At 48.9% G+C, this 22252-nt stretch overlaps 6 protein-coding genes across 6 annotated transcripts; 3 read left to right on the top strand and 3 right to left on the bottom strand.

The window, feature by feature from the left end:
* Positions 1-495: 495 nt before the first annotated feature.
* BKA67DRAFT_537678 (uncharacterized protein) lies at positions 496-986 on the top strand (the record flags this gene model as incomplete). The annotated part of the gene is made up of 2 exons (XM_046100364.1): positions 496-735; positions 780-986. 2 exons carry the CDS (start codon positions 496-498, stop codon positions 984-986), a joined length of 447 nt encoding a protein of 148 aa, XP_045956104.1.
* Positions 987-1925: 939 nt separating this feature from the next.
* On the bottom strand, positions 1926-4016 carry BKA67DRAFT_537677 (uncharacterized protein; the record flags this gene model as incomplete). Its single annotated transcript, XM_046100363.1, has 1 exon — positions 1926-4016. One exon carries the CDS (start codon positions 4014-4016, stop codon positions 1926-1928), a length of 2091 nt encoding a protein of 696 aa, XP_045956103.1.
* Positions 4017-8117: 4101 nt separating this feature from the next.
* On the top strand, positions 8118-9820 carry BKA67DRAFT_572006 (phosphoribosylaminoimidazole-succinocarboxamide synthase-like protein). Its single transcript, XM_046103266.1, has 5 exons — positions 8118-8317; positions 8394-8494; positions 8624-8913; positions 9091-9413; positions 9466-9820. The coding sequence occupies exons 1-5, from the start codon at positions 8238-8240 to the stop codon at positions 9620-9622; spliced, it is 951 nt and encodes a 316-aa protein (XP_045956102.1). The 5' UTR covers positions 8118-8237; the 3' UTR covers positions 9623-9820.
* Positions 9821-11240: 1420 nt separating this feature from the next.
* On the bottom strand, positions 11241-13336 carry BKA67DRAFT_339001 (cytochrome p450 monooxygenase). The gene is made up of 4 exons (XM_046096288.1): positions 12986-13336; positions 12798-12930; positions 11614-12744; positions 11241-11563 (listed from the first exon to the last, which is right to left on the bottom strand). Exons 1-4 carry the CDS (start codon positions 13194-13196, stop codon positions 11488-11490), a joined length of 1551 nt encoding a protein of 516 aa, XP_045956101.1. The 5' UTR covers positions 13197-13336; the 3' UTR covers positions 11241-11487.
* Positions 13337-15768: 2432 nt separating this feature from the next.
* Positions 15769-18649, top strand: BKA67DRAFT_537674 (uncharacterized protein; the record flags this gene model as incomplete). The annotated part of the gene is made up of 9 exons (XM_046100362.1): positions 15769-15917; positions 16117-16639; positions 16692-16820; positions 16927-17334; positions 17396-17463; positions 17526-17688; positions 17738-17795; positions 17844-18034; positions 18086-18649. The coding sequence occupies 9 exons, from the start codon at positions 15769-15771 to the stop codon at positions 18647-18649; spliced, it is 2253 nt and encodes a 750-aa protein (XP_045956100.1).
* A 2437-nt stretch (positions 18650-21086) lies between these two features.
* BKA67DRAFT_571988 (uncharacterized protein) lies at positions 21087-21762 on the bottom strand. Its single transcript, XM_046103265.1, has one exon. It carries the CDS (start codon positions 21661-21663, stop codon positions 21400-21402), a length of 264 nt encoding a protein of 87 aa, XP_045956099.1. The 5' UTR covers positions 21664-21762; the 3' UTR covers positions 21087-21399.
* Between the last annotated feature and the right edge of the window lie 490 nt (positions 21763-22252).

The following is a 22252-nucleotide window of genomic DNA, read 5'->3' as shown; positions in this document are numbered from 1 at the left end:
CACTCTGCTTCAGATTTTTCACTCGCCTCTCATACCATTGGTGCGAAGAGCTCACTTAGGTAGCTGAAAATGTATACCAAAGTTGAGGAGGCTGCAACGGAAGGGGTTGATGCAGTGCCAAGCGCAATTGCCAGCTCCTTGAAGGTACATGAACCCTATTACACTACAGAAATGTAAATAAATGACAACTAGGAATTTTTTTCATACCATAAAACTTGACGGCTTATTCATTAGGCGCGTGGAAATAATAAGGGTTGATCAAGTCCCATTACTACAGCTTCAACCATGTGAGTAGCCCATAGGAACCTATAATGCTTTTCAAACAAGCGCAAACGGCGCGTTTGACCCACCAAAATCTCAACGAAAACTAGATATTTATTAGCGATAGGCGGGAACTAGGGGTTGGATACTTGTTCTTAGTAGCTGGTGATATTCTGGCTCTTGTACAGCATGCAGCATAGAGATAAGTAGAGGCTTGTCGTCGGCGGTCCCAGGATGTCACCAAACTCAGCCGGCGTAGAATTCGCCCGTTCCAGACACTCGACGAGAACACGATCTCACTCCTCGATGCCGATGCAGTATCTACCTACGCTGCTGCCATCACACCCACTTGTCTCCAGACACTATCAATTTGATGCTCTAAATCCAACCTACCCGGGCATGTGTGGATACAATATAGAATTGCAGTGCGGTGTCTACAAGCCAACCAACATGATCTCTAATTATTTCCTAAGAGTCAGCAGAAGTCGGATATCCCCGCGCTGTATCAGTAGCGTCAGTGCAACGGGGACTATCTGAATACGACCGGTATCTACAACTGCGGCACCCCCGACGTGGCCGCCAATGGCAACAACGTCGCCATCGACCTCTGGGGGAGGCTGGGCACCCAGGGCGGCACGAGCGTATCCGCGCCCATCTTCGCGGCGCTGGTCAAGCGCGTCAGTGAGCAGATGCTCACGGCCAGCAATACCTCGGTTGGGGTCTAGATATCTGGTAATGTTCATAGTTCGTATGTGTATCAGTACATAGATATCAAGTCACAACCAATAAACCATATTCGAGATGAAGTCGGCGCACGTGACAAAGAAAGCTGCTTCCTTGATTGCCCCCCTGATCTAGGCGCAAATCTGTCTAGTTGTTGGCAAACATGTTGTTGCAGATGTTTTAGGCAAACTGTCGACACAAAAATTCTCCGTGTAACATGAACTCGGACATTACTGATCTGACCATGTTTCGCCCATGTTAACCCATATTATCCTCCTATCTTTCTCCTTTGACCACGTCCCTCCCCCGCTCCCCGGCCCTGACAAATGTTCTCGGTATTGTCAATCTTCCGTACTTGGTGTAGTGAAGTATGAGCAATGATATCTTTCGGGTTGGTGGTATCATGGAAGCTCGTAGAGTAAGGCGCATGGGGGAAAGAAAATCATAAACTTGCGTACGGTATAGATTGCATATTTTCACATGCGGAAAAGTACACGATCGGTAGTGATTTGAATCACAAAATTGATTTCACGAATTACTGGAAAGACCAGATTGACCACCTGTGTTACTGATCGTGATTGGGACCCGTCTCTCCCCTGAATGCCTTGGGTCCATGTCCTGCGTTTCCCATATGCCCAACTGGAATGACACGGTTGACCCGTCTTTTTTTGACTAACCGGCTCCCAAACCCTCAACAGAAGAATTCCAAATCAAATCAAATCAAGCCAGGCCTTGTTTCTTAAAAGCCTGCTAACCCCGAACGCCATCGCCAATGCTCCAAACTGTAGCTGTCATGGCCACTTGATTGTAGTCTAGTAATTAATAATGTACAGGAATTTCTAAGTGGACAATAATAATGTATTTGCGGCAAGTTTCGTCTAATAAAGTTCGTAAGGATAAATGTGGGTATCGAGTAAGGGACAGGAAGGAATCGCAAACTATTAGATTGCGTCGAATGATCCCGGAATCGTAATAGAAAGCCGCTTGATGCCATCTATCTCGGACTCAGGTTGATCGACTGAAAGAGATTGGGTCGAATTTCTTGGGTTCGCTTCTACCTCGGTGACTTGTGGCTTTTCGTCGTGGTCAAGGCCTTGTGTTGCTGGCTGAGCAGTGGAAACGACATCATGTTCCTGTGGCGGCGGGGTGTGCGCATTCTGGTCAACGACTGGCGGCGTGGTAGTCTTCTCCGTGACGTCCGAGGACGTCTCTGGCGTGAGAACATGCGTCGTCGCTTTGGTTTGTATTTCATGGCTGACGCGCGGACTCTTCTCGCCGATACTGCCGGCATGCATTGCGTGTGCTTGGGCAGCCGGAATAACACCGCCTCCTATGCGACTCCAGAACATCTGCTCCCTCAGTCGGACGCTTTCTTCCCAGGCTGCACGCTCCGCATCGGCATCGTCGGCTCGCCAGTGACCATCCTTGACAATACGCAGAAAGCCCAGGAAGTCGCAAGTAGATCGGAGACGGGTCAAGCAATACTTGCAGAGAGGATAACGCTGTGCAGATTCAGACTCGCTCGTCTTGAAACGGTGCATGCGGAGGTGAGGAGTATCCCTACGACTCTCACCACATAACGAGCACGGGTAGAACTGAGGCTTGGTAATGTGCGCAAAACTGCTGTTCGTGGGTACCGGCTCCACCACCATGTTCCCTTCAGTCATGGCAGTGAGCACGGATCGGCGCGCAAGCCAGGATAGACCTGGTGCGATATCGAGGCGCAACGTCGGCTCTATGTCCTCAGCAAGGGCCCTTTTGAAGAACTTTGTCTCCTTTAGGGGTGGCAGTGGCGCAGCAGCAGCAGAGGAGCTACTCAAGGCTGACGCGGGCGTATTCGGTGTTTGCGGCGAGGAGTTGTTGGAGGGTGTTCCAGCTGTTGAGAGAGATGTAGTGGACGCGTTAGAGGGCGTAGAGCCGGCGCCTGTGAAATTCAAGAGCGGATTAAGTCCGCTGTACGATCCACTAGAGACGCGGCTCGGAGCTCGCTTCGATGTCTGGACAAGGGCCAGGAAGTCGTCGTAGGCTAATAAGTCTGTTCGTAAGACTGGTTGAAGCAGGTGTGTCAGGCTCGTAGGATAAGTGGGCGAGAACGGCTCTGTAATAGCCGATTGCGAGGCCATATCGCTCGCATGCTCGTCATCTCTCGAGTCGAATTTGCTGAAGTCAGGAGACGAAGGCGTCGTCCCGCTACGGTCATCGCGATCGGACGTCATCTGTTCCATGACAGACTTAAGTTCGATGAGTTGCTCTTGTTGAGATCGTAGCAAGCTCTCCGTGTCGGCTAACTGGGCTTTCAGAAGGTCGTTCTTGCGTTGAATCGCGTCGTGCTCTCTTTGCGCTTCTTCCTTGGCAGAAATGACCATGTTGTTGGCTTCCTCAAACAGGGCGGTAGTCAGATTCTCCAGCTCCTTCTCCATCTCCTTCTTCTCCTGTAGGATTTCAAGCTTGGCCTTCTTTTCCTCAGCAATGCGTACGAGAAACTGCCTCTTCTCGCTCTCGACAGTCGAACGCCTTACCCAGACATCCCCTGATAGCTGTTCTTGTTGACGGGCTACTGTTTCCTCGAGCTCGCGTATCTTGTTTCTTTCCTCTTCCAGTTCCTGCCGCGTCGACGAGAGCGTGTCGTCAAGAGTCGTCTGATGGTTGATTGCGTTTATGAGTTTCGTGCTCAGGGTGGCAACTTCGTTGTCAAGGTCAGGGTGATGTGAAGGGGTCGCGCTGCCATTGCTTGGGCTCCTTCTTGGATCCGAGGTGGTGTTGAAATCTTGGTCTTCTGCAATTGATTGGTTTGATGGCATCCTTCTGGGTTGTAGAATGTCCAAGGAGGCTGAGTTTCTAGGTGAGGCCATTTCTTCCAAGTTGGACACCGAAGGCGGCCTAGTAGGCATGTTCGCTCTGTTGTTTGAAGAGACGGAGGACTGTGAAAAGGTCGACAGAGATCGAAAATGGCTTAGAGTGCCTCGTGGCTTTGGGCTTGGGCTCTGGTGCTGCGTCCAGGCCGGCACGTGGATGAAGCTGGAGATGTGCATGTCAGCGAGGGTAATGGCGCAGTTACGCAGTCCTAGTTCAACATGATCAAGGACGAAATGTTGGGACGGCAGTGGTACAAATCAGCCAAGCGAGCATGCTGGAGGTAAGAGCAAGGGTCGAGAACATGCTCATGTTTATGCTCGCTCAGCCCTGGCCATGGATTTTGGCTGGTACCCATGCCTAGGCTCTCAAGGGAGAGGATAACGATATGGGTCATTAAGGAACCGTCATTGACTTACGAATCCAGCTTGACGGTAAGTGGACCTCGAGGTCCAGTCGAGCAATGGAGCAATGTAGAAGGGCTCGTCCGGTCGATTTTGAGTTGCTGTCGTCGGAGTTAAGTTTTCGTCCGTGATAGGGTGGAAGGCAGGTTGATGCCCGGTGCCGAAAGCAACGGCAGCTGGACGGGGCCTGTAGTCTGCGATGTTTTGCTCTGTTGTGTTTTGGGCGTCGTTTGTCTGTCTCACCAAGACCACTGTTGTAGAACTTCGATCCACATCCGACGGTTGGCGGCGCTTACTGGAAAAATAGAGTGCCCGGAAATAGCCTGAGACCCAGTAGGAAAAAAGGTTATAAGGTCGAGGTAGAGGTAAAGGGAAAGGTAAAGGTAGAGGCAGCGAGGCACGAGGACAAGCACAAACACAACCTGACAGCCAACGGATAAGTGATGAATCAAAACGGTCCGCGAGTGCTCTCGATTGTCCACCCTTGGCAGTTCACGACAGGATCATGCCTTGCATTGGGGCAGCTTTGCGAGAAGGAGAAGGGGAATGACGATGAGGAAGGACTGGAGGTGGAGGGAAACACGACTCTAGGTGTGCATTAGGTTAGGGACTTTGGGTAGACTTTCAGATCGGAAAGCTGCACAGTTCCATGGCTTTTGCGGAGAAGCTCCCTCCAGTGATAGGCCTGGGCGTCGATGAATGACATGGATGACAACGCCCCCTTGGCCCCCCAACGCGCCAGGTACAGCGCTACGAGGGAGAAGTACCTCTACAGAACACCGAATCGTGCGTAGTGCCATGAGAAATCGCCAGGGCCCCCGTCAATCGCTACTGGCTGAGCTCCCTCAACAGGCAAAACGTGGATAAGGGAAGGCTTAACAGAATATGCATGTCAGGGTCAGGGTATTGTGGTGCAGCTGATGATGGTGTGCCGCAAGCTGAGCTGAGTGGTTGCCGACTCTTTCGTTCCATCACCAACAGCGCACAGTGAGTGGGCTAATGACTTGGCCGTTCGTGTGGTTCTGCAGCAATGGGATCAATCGGAAGACATCTCGCCTCCATGCCCTGTCATGCGCATGCACCTGCTTAGTAGAATGAGAACGACTCAGAGCGGTTTCTTGACACCATTCATCTCGTCAAACGAACCCACCTTGACAACACTGTCAGCTGCATACTGAGCATCAACCTCCTTGGTAAACACTAATAATAAAATCACGTCAACAACAACAGCAAACGGCACAATACCCTTTCCATGTATCTGCGTCAAATCTCAATTGCATCTGCGCAACATCATGGCAAAGCCAAACTAGTGTGCGGTATCCGCTCTGTCTGCCGTCTTCGTCATGGTACGCGGCGCCGAGGGTCTTCCAAGATTTTGGCAATCATCGTATCCCCATACCCTAGTTCGTCTTTTTATGTCGTAACCGATACGCCCCATGCTTTTTATTTTATTTTTATTGATGACACTGTGTATCAGTGCAACGCGACTCTGCCGAGTTGCGTGTATAGAAAAACTTGAATTAACCAAATTAGCATCTCGCCATTAGCGATGCATTTGGTCATCCCTCCGAGGACTATTGTTACTCACTAGCTGACTGTCTTTAGAGTGGTTTCGAGTCCAGATGGGTCTAGATACATATTTACTATTCAGAGGAGATCCAGATGCATCTTGTGCAGTTGTCAGCCGCAACATCCAACGCGGATCTCTTCCTGATCCGAGCCTCGGGGCAGGCCGTGACCCCGACAGGGATATCGCTCAACACGGGCTGCATCTCGAATCACGAATGTTCCTCTCCTGCCGCTGTTTGGGTTCGTATCATCAGGTCGTAATACCCCGCTGAGGAGATCTCCCATCGACTACATACCCACTGGTTTCAAAGGGTCTCCATATGGGTACAGACCATGAATACCTTCCAAGTTCGCCATCTATCTCCATCGACTATGGATCCGTAGCTCCTTAGCAAAACATCGAGACTGGAGTCGACAGTTTGCACTGCCATACCGGGAAATTGGTTTAGCTATCCACCTAATCGCTCGCATATCTCGAAATGCGAGCGACTTCCGAGAGGAAAGCTTGAGTCCAAGGCGCACCGCTAGTGGAGCACCTACGGCTCGTAGTGCTACTTGGCCTGAAACCATCAGTACCCTCTCAGATCATCGCAATAAACCTGCGCTGTGCCGCCGACCGTTCGCTCACTGCATGATTCTGACCACAGCACCTTGTCGCCTGATCCCCGGATGCATCATTGTTTCCCTTTACTTCTTCTTCCTCCTCCCTTGGCCATGCAAACCAGGATACACAAAGCCTGATGTTTGCTTTGCCGTCTGATCACCTTTCAGATGCAGGCTGGATTTTCCGATCATACGTCTCTTCCGCAATGCGACTCGCTTATGACCATCAAGAAGTTCCCGTGAGGTATCCGCTGATGGTATGCAAAACGCGACATTTCTTGAACTCTATCCACGATCGCGTGTTAATCCAAACTGTTGCTAAAAGTTCGTGGCGCTACTGCACTTGCCCATGAGACCGGCTTGCTGTCGTGTATTGCACGAGCCGCTTCGATTGATTTTCGTGGCTTGGGACGATACAACGGCAGGCATGGATGGCCTCCACAATGCCCCAGAATCTATCGAGGCCCTGCTGATACAATGCACGACGGCTTTCAAACGGATCTGGTTTGCTACTGGAGACCAGTGCCTCCGTACATGCTGCCTGTAGCCGAGCTTGCAGGCCCCGGCAATGGAAGGTATGGAGATCTTCCATAGTGATTGTGATTATTGTGTTTCGAAGTTGTTCCTGGATGTTGGATCCTTTCCACCGCAGGGTTGGTCAGTTTCGACAGTTCACAAACATTGCTCACATCGCATGCTTTTTTTTATTTTTCATTTTTATTTTTGGAGCCTAACTTGGATTCATAGCTGCAGGACGATAGGGTGGGTTGGCATTTCCAAATTGCTTTGCCACGTCGTGCGACTTCGGGATGGTTTTTCTTTTTCTTCTTTCACTTGCCGTAGAGCCTCCCAGATTCGAGGCCTACCTTTCCAAACTACATAACTGCTGTGGTCCTGTGGATCAATGTATACAACTAACATCATGATATACTCGTGGCACATGTCGCGCCGCTGCTTTCTCAATACTATCCAACACTTATGTATTTTACTCTGATCGAATTTCCATGAACCAGCAGCTTGGTTAGCTCTACCTTTAAAATGAAGCAGTAACCAGACCTATGTCCTCCTCGGCAGTTCATCGGTTTTTTTTTTTTTTTTTTTTTACCTTTCGTAACATGTTCCGTAAATAGATGACTATTATCCCGGTATGCCAGCTGAACGTATACCTGGAGACCTACTTGTCATAAAGAGTCATTAGCATGGCGCGGCAATACTATATCTTAATCTATCTCTCAGCCATGAGATAAAGGGCGGGGCACTGCCTCGTGAGGCAGTCGCACGATTGCCAGCATATGGAGTTGCTGTGACGCATTTATTACTATACATCGTGAGTGCAACATATATGAGGAAGATCCGTTATGCAAGGCTGGTTCCTGGCTGACAATGAGATACTAGTTTTATAGAACATATTGCTTTGCATGTTGATTAAGTCTTCCACGAGCTGCGTCGGACGACTTTGCTTCACACTTGCACTTTAGTAAACTCACAAGAATGAGAGCCTTTTCAAAAACGAGATTACGCTTTCGTCTTGGGAATGATCTCCTCATCGAAGTTAAATTCCTGTTAAATAGAGCGTGCATTTGAGTAGGACATATTGCTCATTAGCAGAATTGGCGATGCCGATGTGCTCCGATTAGCTCTGGGAAGCTTTAGCAAACTTTTCGGCCTCAAGCGGGGAGTTGATTGGTTGATCGAACCACCACCACTCTCAAAAGACTCATATTTTGGCAGGTCACTTACAAACCTCCGTACCACGGAATCATAAATACTGTACTTGTGTCCAATACTCTCTCAAACCCTGCCAGACACTTCATCAAGGGAAAGATGGCTTCACAAAAGGGTTTGACAAACGTGAATATCACGTCTCTGAAGAAGCGTGCTGAGGGCAAGGTGCGCAATTTATAGTAAGTACCAATCACACGGCCAGATGGGCTATTCCCCAATGTCAGAGTCAGGTTCTGACTCTTTGGCGATGGTTAGCGACGTTGACGAGAAGACGCTGCTGTTCGTTACTACCGACCGCATCTCTGCCTACGATGTCATCATGAACAACGCAGTGCCCCTGAAGGGAGCTATCCTCAGTAAGTGATCACATCTGTTCTTCTTCATATTTCATCTTGGCGTATGCAAATATATGCGTATTATCATGCCATCGTAAATTCGACACATGACCTCGATTAGGCCACAAAACTAATCGATTCGGCGATTAGCACATATCTCTAAGCACTGGTTCAGTGTCCTGACTGAGAGGGTTCCCGGCCTGAAGACGCACTTCTTGACCACAGATGCGCCATCAGCTCTAACACCCGAGGAGGCCGCCCAAGTCAAGGATCGTTCCATGCAAGTGCGCAAGCTTGAGGTGATTCAGATTGAGGCCATCGTTCGTGGTTACGTTACTGGTTCCGCCTACAAGGAATACAAGAGGAACGGAACTGTTCACGGCATCAAGCTTCCCGAGGGGCTGCGCGAGTGTGACGCCATTCCGGGTGGTCCCATCTACGTAAGTGTTGAACCTGAAGTGAAGTACAGGCTCTGCCCTTTGGCCTCCCCGGAAAAGGATGCTGTTCGTGGGGTACCAAATCAGAGATTAGGGGCCATGATATGTGCCACACACAAGCTCGGCTACCCCTACAATAACGACTTGTTATGTAAATAGCTAACAGATTTATTTGAACAGACACCCAGCACCAAGGCCCCACTAGGACATCACGACGAGAACATTTCTCCCCAGCAAGCAAAGGAGTACCTTGCAAAGGAGTACCCTGGCGGCAAAGGCGAACAGATTGCCGACCGCATCGCGGAACTGGCGGTGCAGATCTTCAAAGCTGGTCAGGAATACGCTGCGGAACGCGGCATTATACTCGCCGACACCAAGTTTGAATTTGCTCTGGACAATGAGACCGGCGAGATCATCCTCGCGGATGAGTGTCTTACTCCTGACAGCTCTAGATACTGGCCCAAGGATAAGTACGAGCCAGGCCGAGACCAGGAGAGCTTCGAGTAAGTGTTCTGATACAATCTCTTTCCGGGCGGAGCTAATTGTCTATCATAGCAAGCAATTCTTGAGAAACTATTTGACTGAGAATGGTCTCAAAGCGAAGGAGAACGTCTCGGTGCCAGAGGAGATCATGACCGCTACATCCAAGCGATACCTCGACGTTTTTGAACGGCTCGTGGGTAAGAAGTTGCAGGATGTGTTGAAGGCATAAGGATGGGAAGACGGGTTCAGGGAAATGTAAGTAGGAACATTCTCACTGCAGTACATAGTTTGGGCGCAAACTTTTATCCATGAGGGATTGGCGATCTCAGGACCAAGCAGGGTGTTTGCTGTTCTACGTCTTTCCGATAAATCACAATGTGAAGGCAATCGTAACAAATAATATCAATCCCTCGATAATGACTGCAAATAAATGTACACATATATGGTGAAAGACTTTAAGTGCCAACAACCTTACTGGAGAGCCCTCAGCTTCCCTTAAGCTTTGGTCGCGTCCTCGAATCCATAAAGCTTCATCCAACACGGCCTTGATTTTCCCAGCTTCCATCCATTTTACGAGATGAGCGAGGTCCTCGTGCTTGTTCGAGACGGCTTCCATAGCAAACTTCCGCGAGTCTACGACGAGGTCAAAGACCTGGAGCTTTTCGACCAGGTCGTCTGGAGTGTAATCGAGCACCTCATCCGCCCCGAAGCTCTTTGCTCTTTGCACAAATCCACGTTTGCAGTAGAGTAAGAAGCATCCGCATGGCATCCTAGTAGCTTGGCGATTTGAATTACAAATATATCTATGCCCCCTCCCCCTGCTTTCCCCATTGATGATGGTACGAAATTTGTTATTCGCCGCCGCACGCGGACTGTTTGTCCTCTGGAGCAGCGACATTGTGCACAATCGATCTGAACGCCACCGGCTGGCCGAACCCACGCCGCTTGTGCCCAAAGTTGTCTACACGAAGAAGACTCGCGCACCCAGAAGATTTTGCGACGACGTGTTCTGCCAATGCTCAAAATCGTCTCAGGTCTAGGCGCTTAAAAACTGTATTGCCGTTCTCGCATTACTTCGGGGATTATTGATACCATGCTTGAGGCAGGATGATAATGCTTGGAGGGCCAGGTTTTAATGGAAACGGTATACGTCAATCAGTAAGTCCTTCTTTGTATTCTGAAAAAATGTAGAGCAGCTTCGTAAAGTGTTGATGAGCACATGATACTCGAAAATCTGCGTCACTTAAATCATGGAGATCGCGGTGGCAGTATCAACCCCCAACAAAGCATAGTCTTATTGATAATCTCATACGTATTAGCATAATATGGATCGTATTTGATATAGGCTGTTTTTGGCTCAGTTTCTTGGATTGTATTTCATGGATGGAAAGGGAGCTTCGCAACAGTTGGAGAAGCACTTTGCTTTCATATACGAAAACATTTTCGTGTGCGCTCGTCGATGCCTGGACCCAGCTTATGGCTCTCGTCGAGGAACTCTATTGTCAGCTGACGAGAAAGATAACGAAAGAGGTCGTCTGACATGGCTCCCCAGATCAGTGGCCAGTGGTCAGTTTGTGCCACATAAGGGCATAAATTGTTAGTATGATAGGCCACTAAAAGCGAAAACTCGTCGTATCCTCCCTCTGTTCAGGGATGCGAAGGTCCAATTGGGAATACACTCTGGTCCATCAAGGCTCTTTCTAGATTTTCGTTGGTTATCTGTTCAGGTTTACTCTTGTTGTTCAGTTCATCGTTCAGAGATCAATTGCCTGCGTATATAATGATAGGCTTTTTATCGTGGTAGTCTTTTTCTGTGCGATTATACCCCTGTCGATCAATTTGTTATCGGAGAATAACTTCCCTGTTGATGCGATATGCTGCATCGGAAATGCGTGTGACTATTCCGGGACCAATCCCTAAGCGCCCATTTAGCTATGATGTGCTCCTTTCCTGCATAAATATGTGCATCGACCGCCCGCACTTGCATTTGTGACGAAAGATGTCGAATAGATCCCTCAGTACGACGAGCCATGTCGGCATCATCCGGGAAAGGATGACGTTATTCTATTAAGTGCTTATTTCTTGACTCTGATCTCAAGGCTCCTGCGCGATCAGTTTCGCCATCTCCGGATTTCTTAATTTCAATTTACACTTGAATGATGCAGGATGTCTGTCAGAGATTAGCAGGTGCTCACAGCCTCGTTTGTGGGTGCGACATACCCTCCAAGACCAATCGACACGCCAGGCTTAGGGACGATCGGTTTGCCATCCTCTCCAATTACCTGCTCCAGCTCGAAAGTCGCCAGGAATGTGGCAAGGAACATGTACACGCTTGCAAGCGCAAGCCAGTTACCAGGGCACTTGCGACGGCCGAAGCCAAAGTTGCCGCTCGGGTACGGCTCTCCCCTATCGTATCGCTCTGGGTCAAATTTGAGCGGTTCCGCATAAGTGTCTGGATTTGTTGTTATTGCGGTGGCATTTGCGAATACTGTTGTGCCTGCTGGGATGAACATGCCCTCATAAATATCATCCTTGAGACTTTTGTGTGGAATGACCAGCGGGTTGAGGGGCAGGCAACGCATCGTCTCCATCATAAAGTTGTCAAGGCACCTGAGCTGGTCTCGGTCTTCGAAGTCTGGCAGACGACTGTTCCCATCAGCTGCTAGTAGTGCATCGAGCTCTGCGTGCACCTTCTTTTGGATCTCTGGGTACTTGGTCAAGAACAGCATATTGGCAAGGATGGTACCCCATGTGCTGTTACCGCCGGCAATGAAAGCAGCGCCAGTAGCTCCCTTGATATCTGCAATAGTCATTTCCTGGGCCCTTCCTGCTTTCTCGTTCTCTTTGTATTTCTCCCACTGGGTCTGCATAAACGAAGGCGCTGCGTTGCCGGCTTCAATATCTTTCATGTTGGCTTCCCAGGGTTCATTGTGTATTCTCTGGATAGCTGTACGGCTAGCCCTCGCATGTCGTAGTGGCGCCGACGGATTTAACCAACTAGGAATGAAACGTGCCAGTGGGAAGATATCGACGAGCGTTGCACCTGCGATGCCCCCATTGGTGGTAGCTTCGTTGGCAGCCTCTGACATTGCACAATATGGAGAATCCTTGTCAGTGATTTCTTGGCCAAAAGCAATGCGAAAGATGATGCTAGTTGTCAAGAGAAGGGTAATCTTTTCCCAGTCTGCTGGATCTCTTATCAATGACCGCACAGCTTTTCTGCACTCATGCAGCTGTATTGGCCTGAAAATCTTGACGTTGGACTGGGTGAAGGTGTTTTGAAACAGACGACGATGCAGCTTGAATCGCGGTCCCCATCTCAGAAACGTCAAGGTAAGACCCCACCCCATACTTCATGAAGTTAGACAAGATGAAAATCTGGCAGAGGGTAGATGGATGCGTACACTTCGAAAAGGGTAAATCTAGGTCGGTCGCAATAATTGGCTCCACGGCGGTCAAGCAGATCCGTCGCAGCCTTGACACTGTTGAGGCTAATCATGTGTTGGCCCAGCACATTGGTGTACACCACATCGGATTCTGCGGTACGTGTTAATAAATGGTGTTGACGAACAGGTAGAGTATCCTGGCTTACTATACTCCTTACCCCATCGAATATAGTCTTCTTCAGGGTGATCAACGCTTAGCTGGCCGAGGTTTCCAACTAAGAACTTCCTCGGTGGTCCCGGTGGTAATGGGTACGGCGGCTTCTTGCGAAATAGTCGAGTATATAATAAGACCAGGACAGAGGCAAAAAGAGCAGCCCCAACGAGACCGCGTATGGGAGCTGCTGGTAGAGAAAACATCGTGTGCTACAAGTACGCGCCAACCAAAAAGGCGGCGAAGTCACGAAGCTCTTGATACTGATTCTCACTTAGGCGTCTGCGGTGTACGGAAACATAAAGTACTTCTGGTCAGCAACATCCGATCCAATTGGACCGAGACAATTCGTCATAGCCGTCGCCGGCACAACTCTCCACAGCTCACCGGCGTGCTCCGCTAGTAATCTAGAGTCTCGGCCGAGTGTATATGGGTTAATCGTGATTGAGGAATCGCGGCAGGCACATAAAGGACTCAACCAGATAAGATGCAACCTCCTATACTCCCGTTAGTCATCGGCATCAACAACTTGCCGAACGGCCTGAATCGAGAAGGAGAAGTTTCGAATTCAATGGGGTTTATCTGCCAGAATAGTGCCCGAAGCTTTAAGGTTCCAACATTTCAACTAGTTCGGCAACCTTGAAATACTACGGGCTCGTCTTAAAGACCAATGACAATGCTGCACATAGCATGAGGGCTAGCCTTTGGTGCCCTGTGGACGTCAGCCACGCCATCTATGCATGAGCCATTGTCCCTTATATGGCGGTCATGTTGTGGCTTTACATAGACTGACTGTCCCTCCGTCCGATTTGTGCCAGTCCATCGACGGATTTACTCGCCACGGGAAAACCCACACTAACATTCTTGAACAAGACATCCGGGACATCTGATTCACAAAATCACGAGACCGGCTACGATCGACAGCATGTTTAGCAAATGGATACTCTCTAGATAAGATGTTTGAGCTACTAATATCAATTGGCGGGCTGCTATCGTAGTGTATGGTCCCACTCTATCTGATATGGTGGAGAGTGATCACTGACTCATGGCCATGCAATCTGGAAATCCCGTCATTGGTGCCGTGGGGAAAGGCGGTTTAGGTATGGTAGGTGCGGTCTCAAAGGCGGGATTGAAATTACTGAAGCAGCTGAAGCCAGTCATGGAGTGATATTAGAGCCCATTGCGGAGGGATCAAAACTCGTCATTAGTGAAACACTCTTTGGCTCGAGTTTTCAGGGGTTTCCTGCACTGCCTGCTTGTTGAGCACTATATGTTGTCTGCTGAGTCGAGAATGATACTAGATAACAGAGACGTGCGACTGGCGGTTTTTTCCGCACTGAGATTCCGCTCCTGGCACCCTTGCATGCCAGAATACTTAGTCCATGTGCTCGAGCTTCATGGTGCATAGATCGACAACCGCTATAAGATCAGCACACCTTAATCTTTGTGCTTACTAGCTGCTCTATGTACTGTAGGAGAGTTAACTATTGTCCTCGAGGCATTTGCGTAACCAGATGCCTTTAGTTGCCAAGAAGATGAGCTCAACTCTTCTCCAAGTTACTCCATAGATACCATATGTTCAGGCCCACTTTCCCCGCAGCATTCTGGTAGCATGGAAGCTCGCGTCCAAAATTGCATGCTCAAGCAGTAGCAACATCCAGATCTACATCGATCTGGGCAGTTTTGTTTCAAAGCAGGTAAATCACAGCACTCAGCGTTCGGCACCACTTCCGAGGAAACAGAAGTATATCGAGTATCTAGTGATTGGTTTCGTCTAGGCAACTCCACGAATTTATGGACTAGAGACACCTGCAAATTCTTCAGGTCTTCGCGCTTGGATTGTTTGGCAAGCTACAGTACCAGGCGAAATGCTTACAGTGAAGTATGCATGCGCATCTTCAACGATTCGCACGTGTTGGAATTGTCTTTTCGTGGGGCTGGATGTTTGATAGTTTCAGACGCTGAACTGATTCAGAGTCGATGAGAGAGCCAAGACCGTAGTACTTCATTCAGATGGCACTTGGTCAATGAATCATTCGCGAAGGCACTGCGTCAATAGGCCCTGCTAGCTAGGGTCTTTGATGCTTGATATGCACCATAAGATAGTGTACTGTGTAGTGGCCTAGAGCTTTCCGGGATCCGAGAACTAAGAATAAGGATAAAGCCACCGTCGTCAATGCGTGACACTTCTGTACACGTCGAAATGGTGTGATAGTATTTGGTTAACAATCGATCATGACAGTTAACATAACCTTCTCCTGCAGGTTTCGCGGTTGAGGTCCTTTTGCTGTTGAAATCATGGCGGCCCGAGAGCCCCTAATGGCCCCTGCTCTTCCAGCCGAATCAGCCTAGAATTAGAATCCAGTCAGACCAGTGTCTCTGCCTCTGCCTCTTGCCTCTGCCTCTGCCATATAATTCCCCGCCGCCCAGCTCTGCCCAGGCCCAGTGGACCTCAATTTCTTGCTGCTTGCGCGCTCAACTTATTGGCAGCAAAACTCGTGTCTCGTGACGCAATATATCTGCACAGGTTAGTTACAGCAACGTCAATATCTGGTAACACTAGATATGAGTGGTTTCAAGTTCTGCATCGTGTATTAGTATTATTAGTTTTCTACGGCCGGCAACATACCTTCGGAACTGGGAGCCGCGACACTGATTGGCTCCCAAGCGGCCAGAAACCTTGCGGCAGGCAAGTCTTGCGGCAATCTTACATATTCTCCGCCGCTTATACACAAACACCCAAGACCTATCGTGCGACTCCTGTCCCGTTTCGCAACGATGAACACGTCGCAAGCCTCAGAGCACACCTCTCCCAGTGTTGCTAGTCCTGCATCTCCACAGATACATGCGTCAGGTCAAGGCGGTCGTGCGACCTCCGGCGGCGGTGCCGCTCCTGTCAAACGTCGAGCCCCGATAGCATGTCGGAGGTACGTCTCTCGTAGAATGTTACACTACCTATTTTGCTTCTATACTGACGATTGTGATCACGACAGATGTCGGCGGATGCGAAGTAAATGTTTGCATGACAAGCAAGCACCATGCAAGCCTTGTCTGGATGCAGGTGTTCCCGAGGAATGGTACTCATCACTTCGAGGCCTGCAGGCTTACATGCTGACACATTCGCAGTTCTTTTCCGTCTAGGGGTGATCCCGACGAAGACCGGCAGTTTCGCCACCCCCGGCAAAGGTCGGACCGGCGACCTAGAAGCGAAGGCTCGAAGATCAAGAGAGAATCGATTTCCTCGCCAGTTGTCCAAGATGCGCTCACGAATGTAGTGCCCCCGAAATGGGGGAATGAGTGGTCCTTGCTTCCCGACGTAGACGTTATCAAGGAAGGTGTTGTCGCCTTCACCACTCACTACTTTCAGCTGGGCTTCATACCCAAGGAGAGGTTTCCCCTACAGCTTGAACATAATCTAGGTTCAATGAGCGTCTTTTTACTTCTAAGTCTCCTTAGCATCTCAGCAAGGTTCAACAAGAAAATTCAAGTGCACTATGGCGAAAGCCAAAAGGCCGTTAACTGGTTCATGAAGAACGCTGAAAGACTGGCACTTGGTGAACTATACCAGCAACCGACGTTGGAAAGATGTCAGGCATTCTTGTTGTTGAGCATCGCTCAACAGGGATGTGGCAAATCCAATGAGAGCTATGTAAGTTTCTTTATTTGCTACGAGACCCTGAAGCTTATAGCCGCCACTATAGATCAACATGGGAATTGCGACCAGAATGGCTGCGCTCATGAGGCTTCACCGTGAGGAGACCTATGAGCGGATCACACCGAGTTCCTCTGCCGACGAAATCATCCGCGCTGAGTCCGCAAGACGAACCTTCGTAAGTTACTATTCATATTGCGCCATCTTTCTTATATGGTTGCTTTGTCAATTTCGACACCTAAGGGTCTCTCCATTGAGTGCTGACGAGACTGACCTTTGTCCAGTGGGTGTTACATAGCCAGGACAATCTACACAGCGGACCGTACAAACCATTTTCACTTGCTCCCAGTGACATCACTGCTCTCCTTCCCTGCGACGAGGAAGAATTCAAGAATGCTATTGTGCCACCAAGTCGTGCTGCTCTTGAAGGAACGCCACCTGCTATTCAGAACCCGCAGCTCACGACCCTTCGACCTAGATCACTCTTTGCCACATTGATCCAAACACATCACCTCTGGGGCATCATTGCTCGACGGGCCTTGGCCAAAGAGAAGAGCTCAAAGCCTGGAAGCAACAACAGCGAATACTCGAGAATGGCAACAATATTACGACGGTTTGAGGACAACCTGTTTGGAGATCACAGGTTTGGCATTAAATCTCTCAAAGGGCATAGACAAGACAACGAAGACTTGGTAAGCCAGATATTCTGCCAGTCTCGATGCTCATGAGTACTGATTATTGTGATTATTCCAGGCGTTTCTAGGTTGCACTACAGGTCTTCGGTTATGCAACATTGTTTTGAGAAAGGCGTACATGGACGAGTATGTGTCAAATCATGCCATACTGCACTACACACATGATCTCGCCTCTAATGATAAGTCAGAATGATCCATGCAATACGGGGCAATCCTCGGGACCAAAATGTTCACATGTACCGAAAAATGGGGGGGGAGCTTGTAGAGAACGTAAGAATGCTTTACGAGCAAGTCGATGCTCAATACGCCAATGACCGACCATCAGAAGAGAAAGTCGGATCTCAAATGGCTGTAAGTATCATGTTTGATTACACTTGGCATGTACTGATTCTGTCTACAGACTTTCTGTGTTTATAGTTGCGGTCTTCTTGCTGCTTATATGCACAAGTTCCCACAATGTGAGTACGCCACAGCTTCACAACCATGTTCCGCTGACAGTGCTGTAGTGGATCCCCGCAGACACCCAGATGAGGTTCGAATGGAAGGCAAGAGGATGTACGAACGCACTACTATGCTCCTGGAGGAGGCACAAACGATTTGGTCACTTGCATCCAGTTGGTTAGTAGGTCTGAGGAAGTGGTTCGATGACCCCAACACAAACAGGATCTCGTTCGAAAGTGGAACAATGACCGACGGTGTAAGACTTTCTCAATACTGGAACTCCCACCTCGTACTGATAGATCCTTAGCAAGATCCTCAACCACATGCACTCCTGCATCCGCCTACTTCTACCTCGGCTTGGCAAAATAAGATGTCAACCCTCTATCGAACCCACTCCACCCCACCCCAACCCACAGATAGACGGCATAATGCTGCAGTCGAGCCTGAGCAGACGACCTTACCACCGCTGCAGCCACCATCGATGTCATCGAATCGTGCAGACTCGCTGTCTCTGCCTCCAATATCTCCGTACTCGCATCCACAGCAACCTCCGCCGCCACCGTATCAAGTCTCAGAACAAATATCCGGACCAAACAGCCAGCACCAAGGCTTCCAAGCCTTATATCAAGCTGCACACCACCAAGCACCACCCCAACAAACCTGGCCTGATGCATATTCCAATAGTTATATGGCAGATTTCCAAGCCATGCCAATCCCCGACGATGGCTTCGGGTTTAACCTACAGCAGATGCTTGACCCTTCATGGAGTGCTCCAGATGCTCCGGCTGCTTTGTATAATTACCCTGCGCCGGATGTTCAGCAATACCCTCCGGCCACGATGGATCACTTCCGTGGGGCTGCAAATATGTAAAAAAAAAAAAAAAAAAAAAAAGAAGAAAAAAAGAAAGAACAGATTATATGTCATCTCATGCCAAGACGCTCGATGGCGTTGTGTGAGTTTCGTCGTGGAGCATAGGCGTTATCTTTTCTCGGCTTTTAACAATGTATTATTTTGAATGCGAACCTTGCTGCGTGGTCTTGAGATGATCGTTTAGGAGTTTTGGACACCTACCATAGATACCAATGTTCCAATACTATATCATGAGGAACATGATTCCTCGTTCTCAATGGAGCACTGTCTTGCTCATTTGTCCGCGTCATCGATACTTCACAGGTCACAGTCTGTATTACTTGATTCTCGTTGCCTTGTATGGCACCATAGCTTCGCCGATCCCAGCAGTGAATTCACGTCAGCTGCAACTCGAAACTCAGTATGCCTTGAGAAACGGATGGGCAATCTATTGAAATCTTTCCGAACACCCTCATACTTTGCCGTTCGAGTCCTTCCAAATTGCACCAACTGCTTCTATCCTAGACTACAGAGGAACATCAGAGCCCTGGCTTTGCTACACTGTCCTGAAGATGACTTGAAGTTGAGCCCTGCAGCGTGAGAAGGTTCTGATAACCCCCGCATACAAGACCTAAAAGGACTCCAAAACGAAATTGTGGTTAGAACCGAATATCAACGCACAAATATGGAGGCCGAAGCAAGATTCATTCCTGGTATTTCACTCACAAACGGGCAAGGGGCATTTTGTGGGTTTCAAGGAGACAAATAATCGTGTGGTTAAGAAGAAAGCCCGGGGTATCACGGCGGTACACTGGTCGAAGTGGCTCTAGATGGTGCAATGCAGGATTGTAAAGCTTTACTAACTATGCGACTTCCACAATCGACACGATCAAGGGATGGTGGCGGCAAAGAAGAAGAATCGCCTGTTGGGTATGCTCAAGTCGTACCTGTCAGGAGTCTTTCACTGTACGGTCATATCTATTACTTTCCTGATGAATGTGTAGGCAGCAGCACATGGATAAAACGAGGAACTCGGGTGGACACTAACAACTAATTACCAGTTGTAAATTCACTTCTAGCAACACAACGTTACAATCAGAATATAAGATAGCTCCATTGATTTCGGCTTAATCAAGCTGGAACAAATACTGAGGATACAAATGGTCCTCAACATCGATATCATCGATATCATCTCATAGAACGCCAGTCATTGAGCAAGGCCTGAGCCTGTTACCCTCCTCCCAGTTTGCTGAATGTATCGAATTGATATCATCATCAGTGAACATTTAGCAATTGATTGTATGTGAGCGATGAATTATGCGTAAATTTCACAGAGTTCCTAGGTCCTTGGATGTAAGGACAGTCATCATTGGATTTACAACCAATTGATCTAAGGAGATCATGCAGGTTGAAAACAGTGAGTCTCGATGTCACAAAGAATTTGTTACGCATGACTACTTTCGCCAACCGAATTACAATTTATACGACTCAACATATCAGAATCACGCATAGTGCCTCGCATGATTAGTACACAGGCACTGCCTGCGAGTATGGATCGCGTTTCATAAATCATTCTTGAATTAGACAGAGCCGAGCGAAGGAGAAAAATGGCTGTGATCTAGCCCCTGCCTTTTAGAGATGGGTGATTGGCTTCATTCAACCTTATTCTGGCGTCTCAAGGATTATGACAGCCGGGGTATACCTACTGGACTATTTAGCCCAGTCTGATCGGCATATATTACACGGGGTGTACGTAGTATGAGGCAGCTATACAAGATACTTCACGGGCAGCCGCTTCGGGTAAGGCGCCGGCGGGAAGGCTGATACAACACCAATCTTGTGGCGAAGTTTATCACAGCATGAGATGACTGGTCCTCGAACCATGCCGGCAAATAGATCCTTCCAGGAGGAACGACACCACAAGCAGAATCTGAGCGGCGCAGATGCCTTCCAGACCGCCTCGATGCTTGGATGTTCCGCTCCAGCTTTCAGTCATTGCTCGTTGCAAGCAAGACTACCGCAGCTTGCGCAGATTGGACAACAAATTTCTAAATGTGGCAACTGCAGTGAAGTAACCGCGTCTGGACCCTAGTTCAAGTCAACGGTTATGGAAACCGGCTACTTGCGGACCTAGCTCATTCGCCAGCAGCAGGAGTGGACCAACTAGACGTGCCTGAAGAGGGGAATGCTGAAAAATATCGAGTTGACTGACTTCATGGAGTTACCCACACATAGTAGACATGATGGTCACAAATAGATATTCGCTTATAGCTGGATGTTGCCCCATTTGCAAGACCACTATTGTTTTGCTCCGGTAGAGGAGCACGAGGAGCTGGAAGAAAGCCACTTGCAAGACTCCCCGTGGCAACTCAGAGATCCCACTACTGTACGGGAAACGCGCATAGTCAGATCCATCGCGAGGTGGGTACCTTTCGATCAATTTGGACAGCTGGACAAACAGAGAATGGAGATCAGTATTTCCGAACTATACTGCTAAACATTGATGTACGGCTGCATGAAGTCCCCTATGGCTAGCCAAGTGTTTATGATTGTCAAACGAAGCAGAATTTTGGTAACGAAGAGACCCCCGGACTATGCTGTCCTGAATTAGTGGGCGGCGGCTATGCATAAGAATTCCATAATTGTCGTGTGAGTGAATATGCCTGGACATGACGGAGAACCATGTAGGTGAGACATATCCACGGGTTGCATACATTAGCGCAGTGGACTGGGTTTCGTTGACTCCGTCTATCTAGATCCTTGCACCGCCATCAAAATGTGGATGGTTGGCGCATTAAAAAAAAAGTTTTCGAAGCCTGATGAGGGGTATTCTTGGAGGGGCAAGGCTGGAGCTGTTTACGGGTGACGTTGATGTGGCAATGTGAATTAGATTGACCCACGCCGAAGAAGATGCCCTGTATCCAGGAGGACGGTGATAGTCGTGATTCTGCCAGTTCTACGTAGTCGGATAAGGCGTACAGGAATGGACATGTCATCCAAGTTAGATAGAATAGAGCAAGAGTGAGTGAATACATGCAATTGGACAAGGACCACGAATAATGTTGCTCCTTCCAACCAAAAAAACTCTGTCTCGAGAATGGAGAATGGAGAATGGGGAATGCGCAACAGGCGTTCCATGGCTGAGGCAAAACTGCAAAACTGGAGCCTCTTGGTTCAGGCCTCAAAATGAAATCGAGTCATTGGCCGAGAGATGGACCTAGCTGGGACCCACACAAAAATTTTGGGCTTAGGGCAGCTCTGCACTTTTGCTTTGGGCAAGAACACACAACCCCGCTTCCACCTTGTTTTACATTCTCGACTCCTACATAAAGCATCACCTCGCGCCTCTTTCTCAGGAAAGCTCTTGGTTTCCCTCTTCGTCCGCGCATACCGTATCAGCAACAAGCCTGATCATCTGCCAAAGTGAGTCCCCTCCCATCATCAACCATGCATCGACGCTCGATGTTTTCCTCCATCTTCCGACGCTCTCCAAGCTAACCATGCTCGTCGCAACAGTTACCTCACAAACCACACACGAAGAACTGATACCAAACCGCCAAAATGGGGTATGCATTCGAACGACCTCGATTCATCCAGGCATCGAACTGACAATCATCACAGTAA

Source organism: Truncatella angustata, assembly GCF_020726525.1.
Source record: "Truncatella angustata strain MPI-SDFR-AT-0073 chromosome Unknown BKA67scaffold_6, whole genome shotgun sequence".
NCBI classification, from domain to species: Eukaryota; Fungi; Ascomycota; class Sordariomycetes; order Amphisphaeriales; family Sporocadaceae; genus Truncatella; species Truncatella angustata.
The sequence above is the reverse complement of the archived record's forward strand: the minus strand, read 5'-3'. Positions and strand labels throughout refer to the sequence as shown.

Coding starts and splice junctions, on each gene's coding strand:
- BKA67DRAFT_571988 (XM_046103265.1), bottom strand. CDS start 21,663: ATGTATTCACTCACTCTTGCTCTATTCTATCTAACTTGGATGACATGT.
- BKA67DRAFT_339001 (XM_046096288.1), bottom strand. CDS start 13,196: ATGTTTTCTCTACCAGCAGCTCCCATACGCGGTCTCGTTGGGGCTGCT. Junction 12,931..12,985: donor TCGATGGGGTAAGGAGTATA/GTAAGCCAGGAT, acceptor CACGTACCGCAG/AATCCGATGTGGTGTACACC. Junction 11,564..11,613: donor GTGTCGATTGGTCTTGGAGG/GTATGTCGCACC, acceptor AATCTCTGACAG/ACATCCTGCATCATTCAAGT.
- BKA67DRAFT_572006 (XM_046103266.1), top strand. CDS start 8,238: ATGGCTTCACAAAAGGGTTTGACAAACGTGAATATCACGTCTCTGAAG. Junction 8,318..8,393: donor GGCAAGGTGCGCAATTTATA/GTAAGTACCAAT, acceptor GGCGATGGTTAG/CGACGTTGACGAGAAGACGC. Junction 8,914..9,090: donor TTCCGGGTGGTCCCATCTAC/GTAAGTGTTGAA, acceptor TTATTTGAACAG/ACACCCAGCACCAAGGCCCC.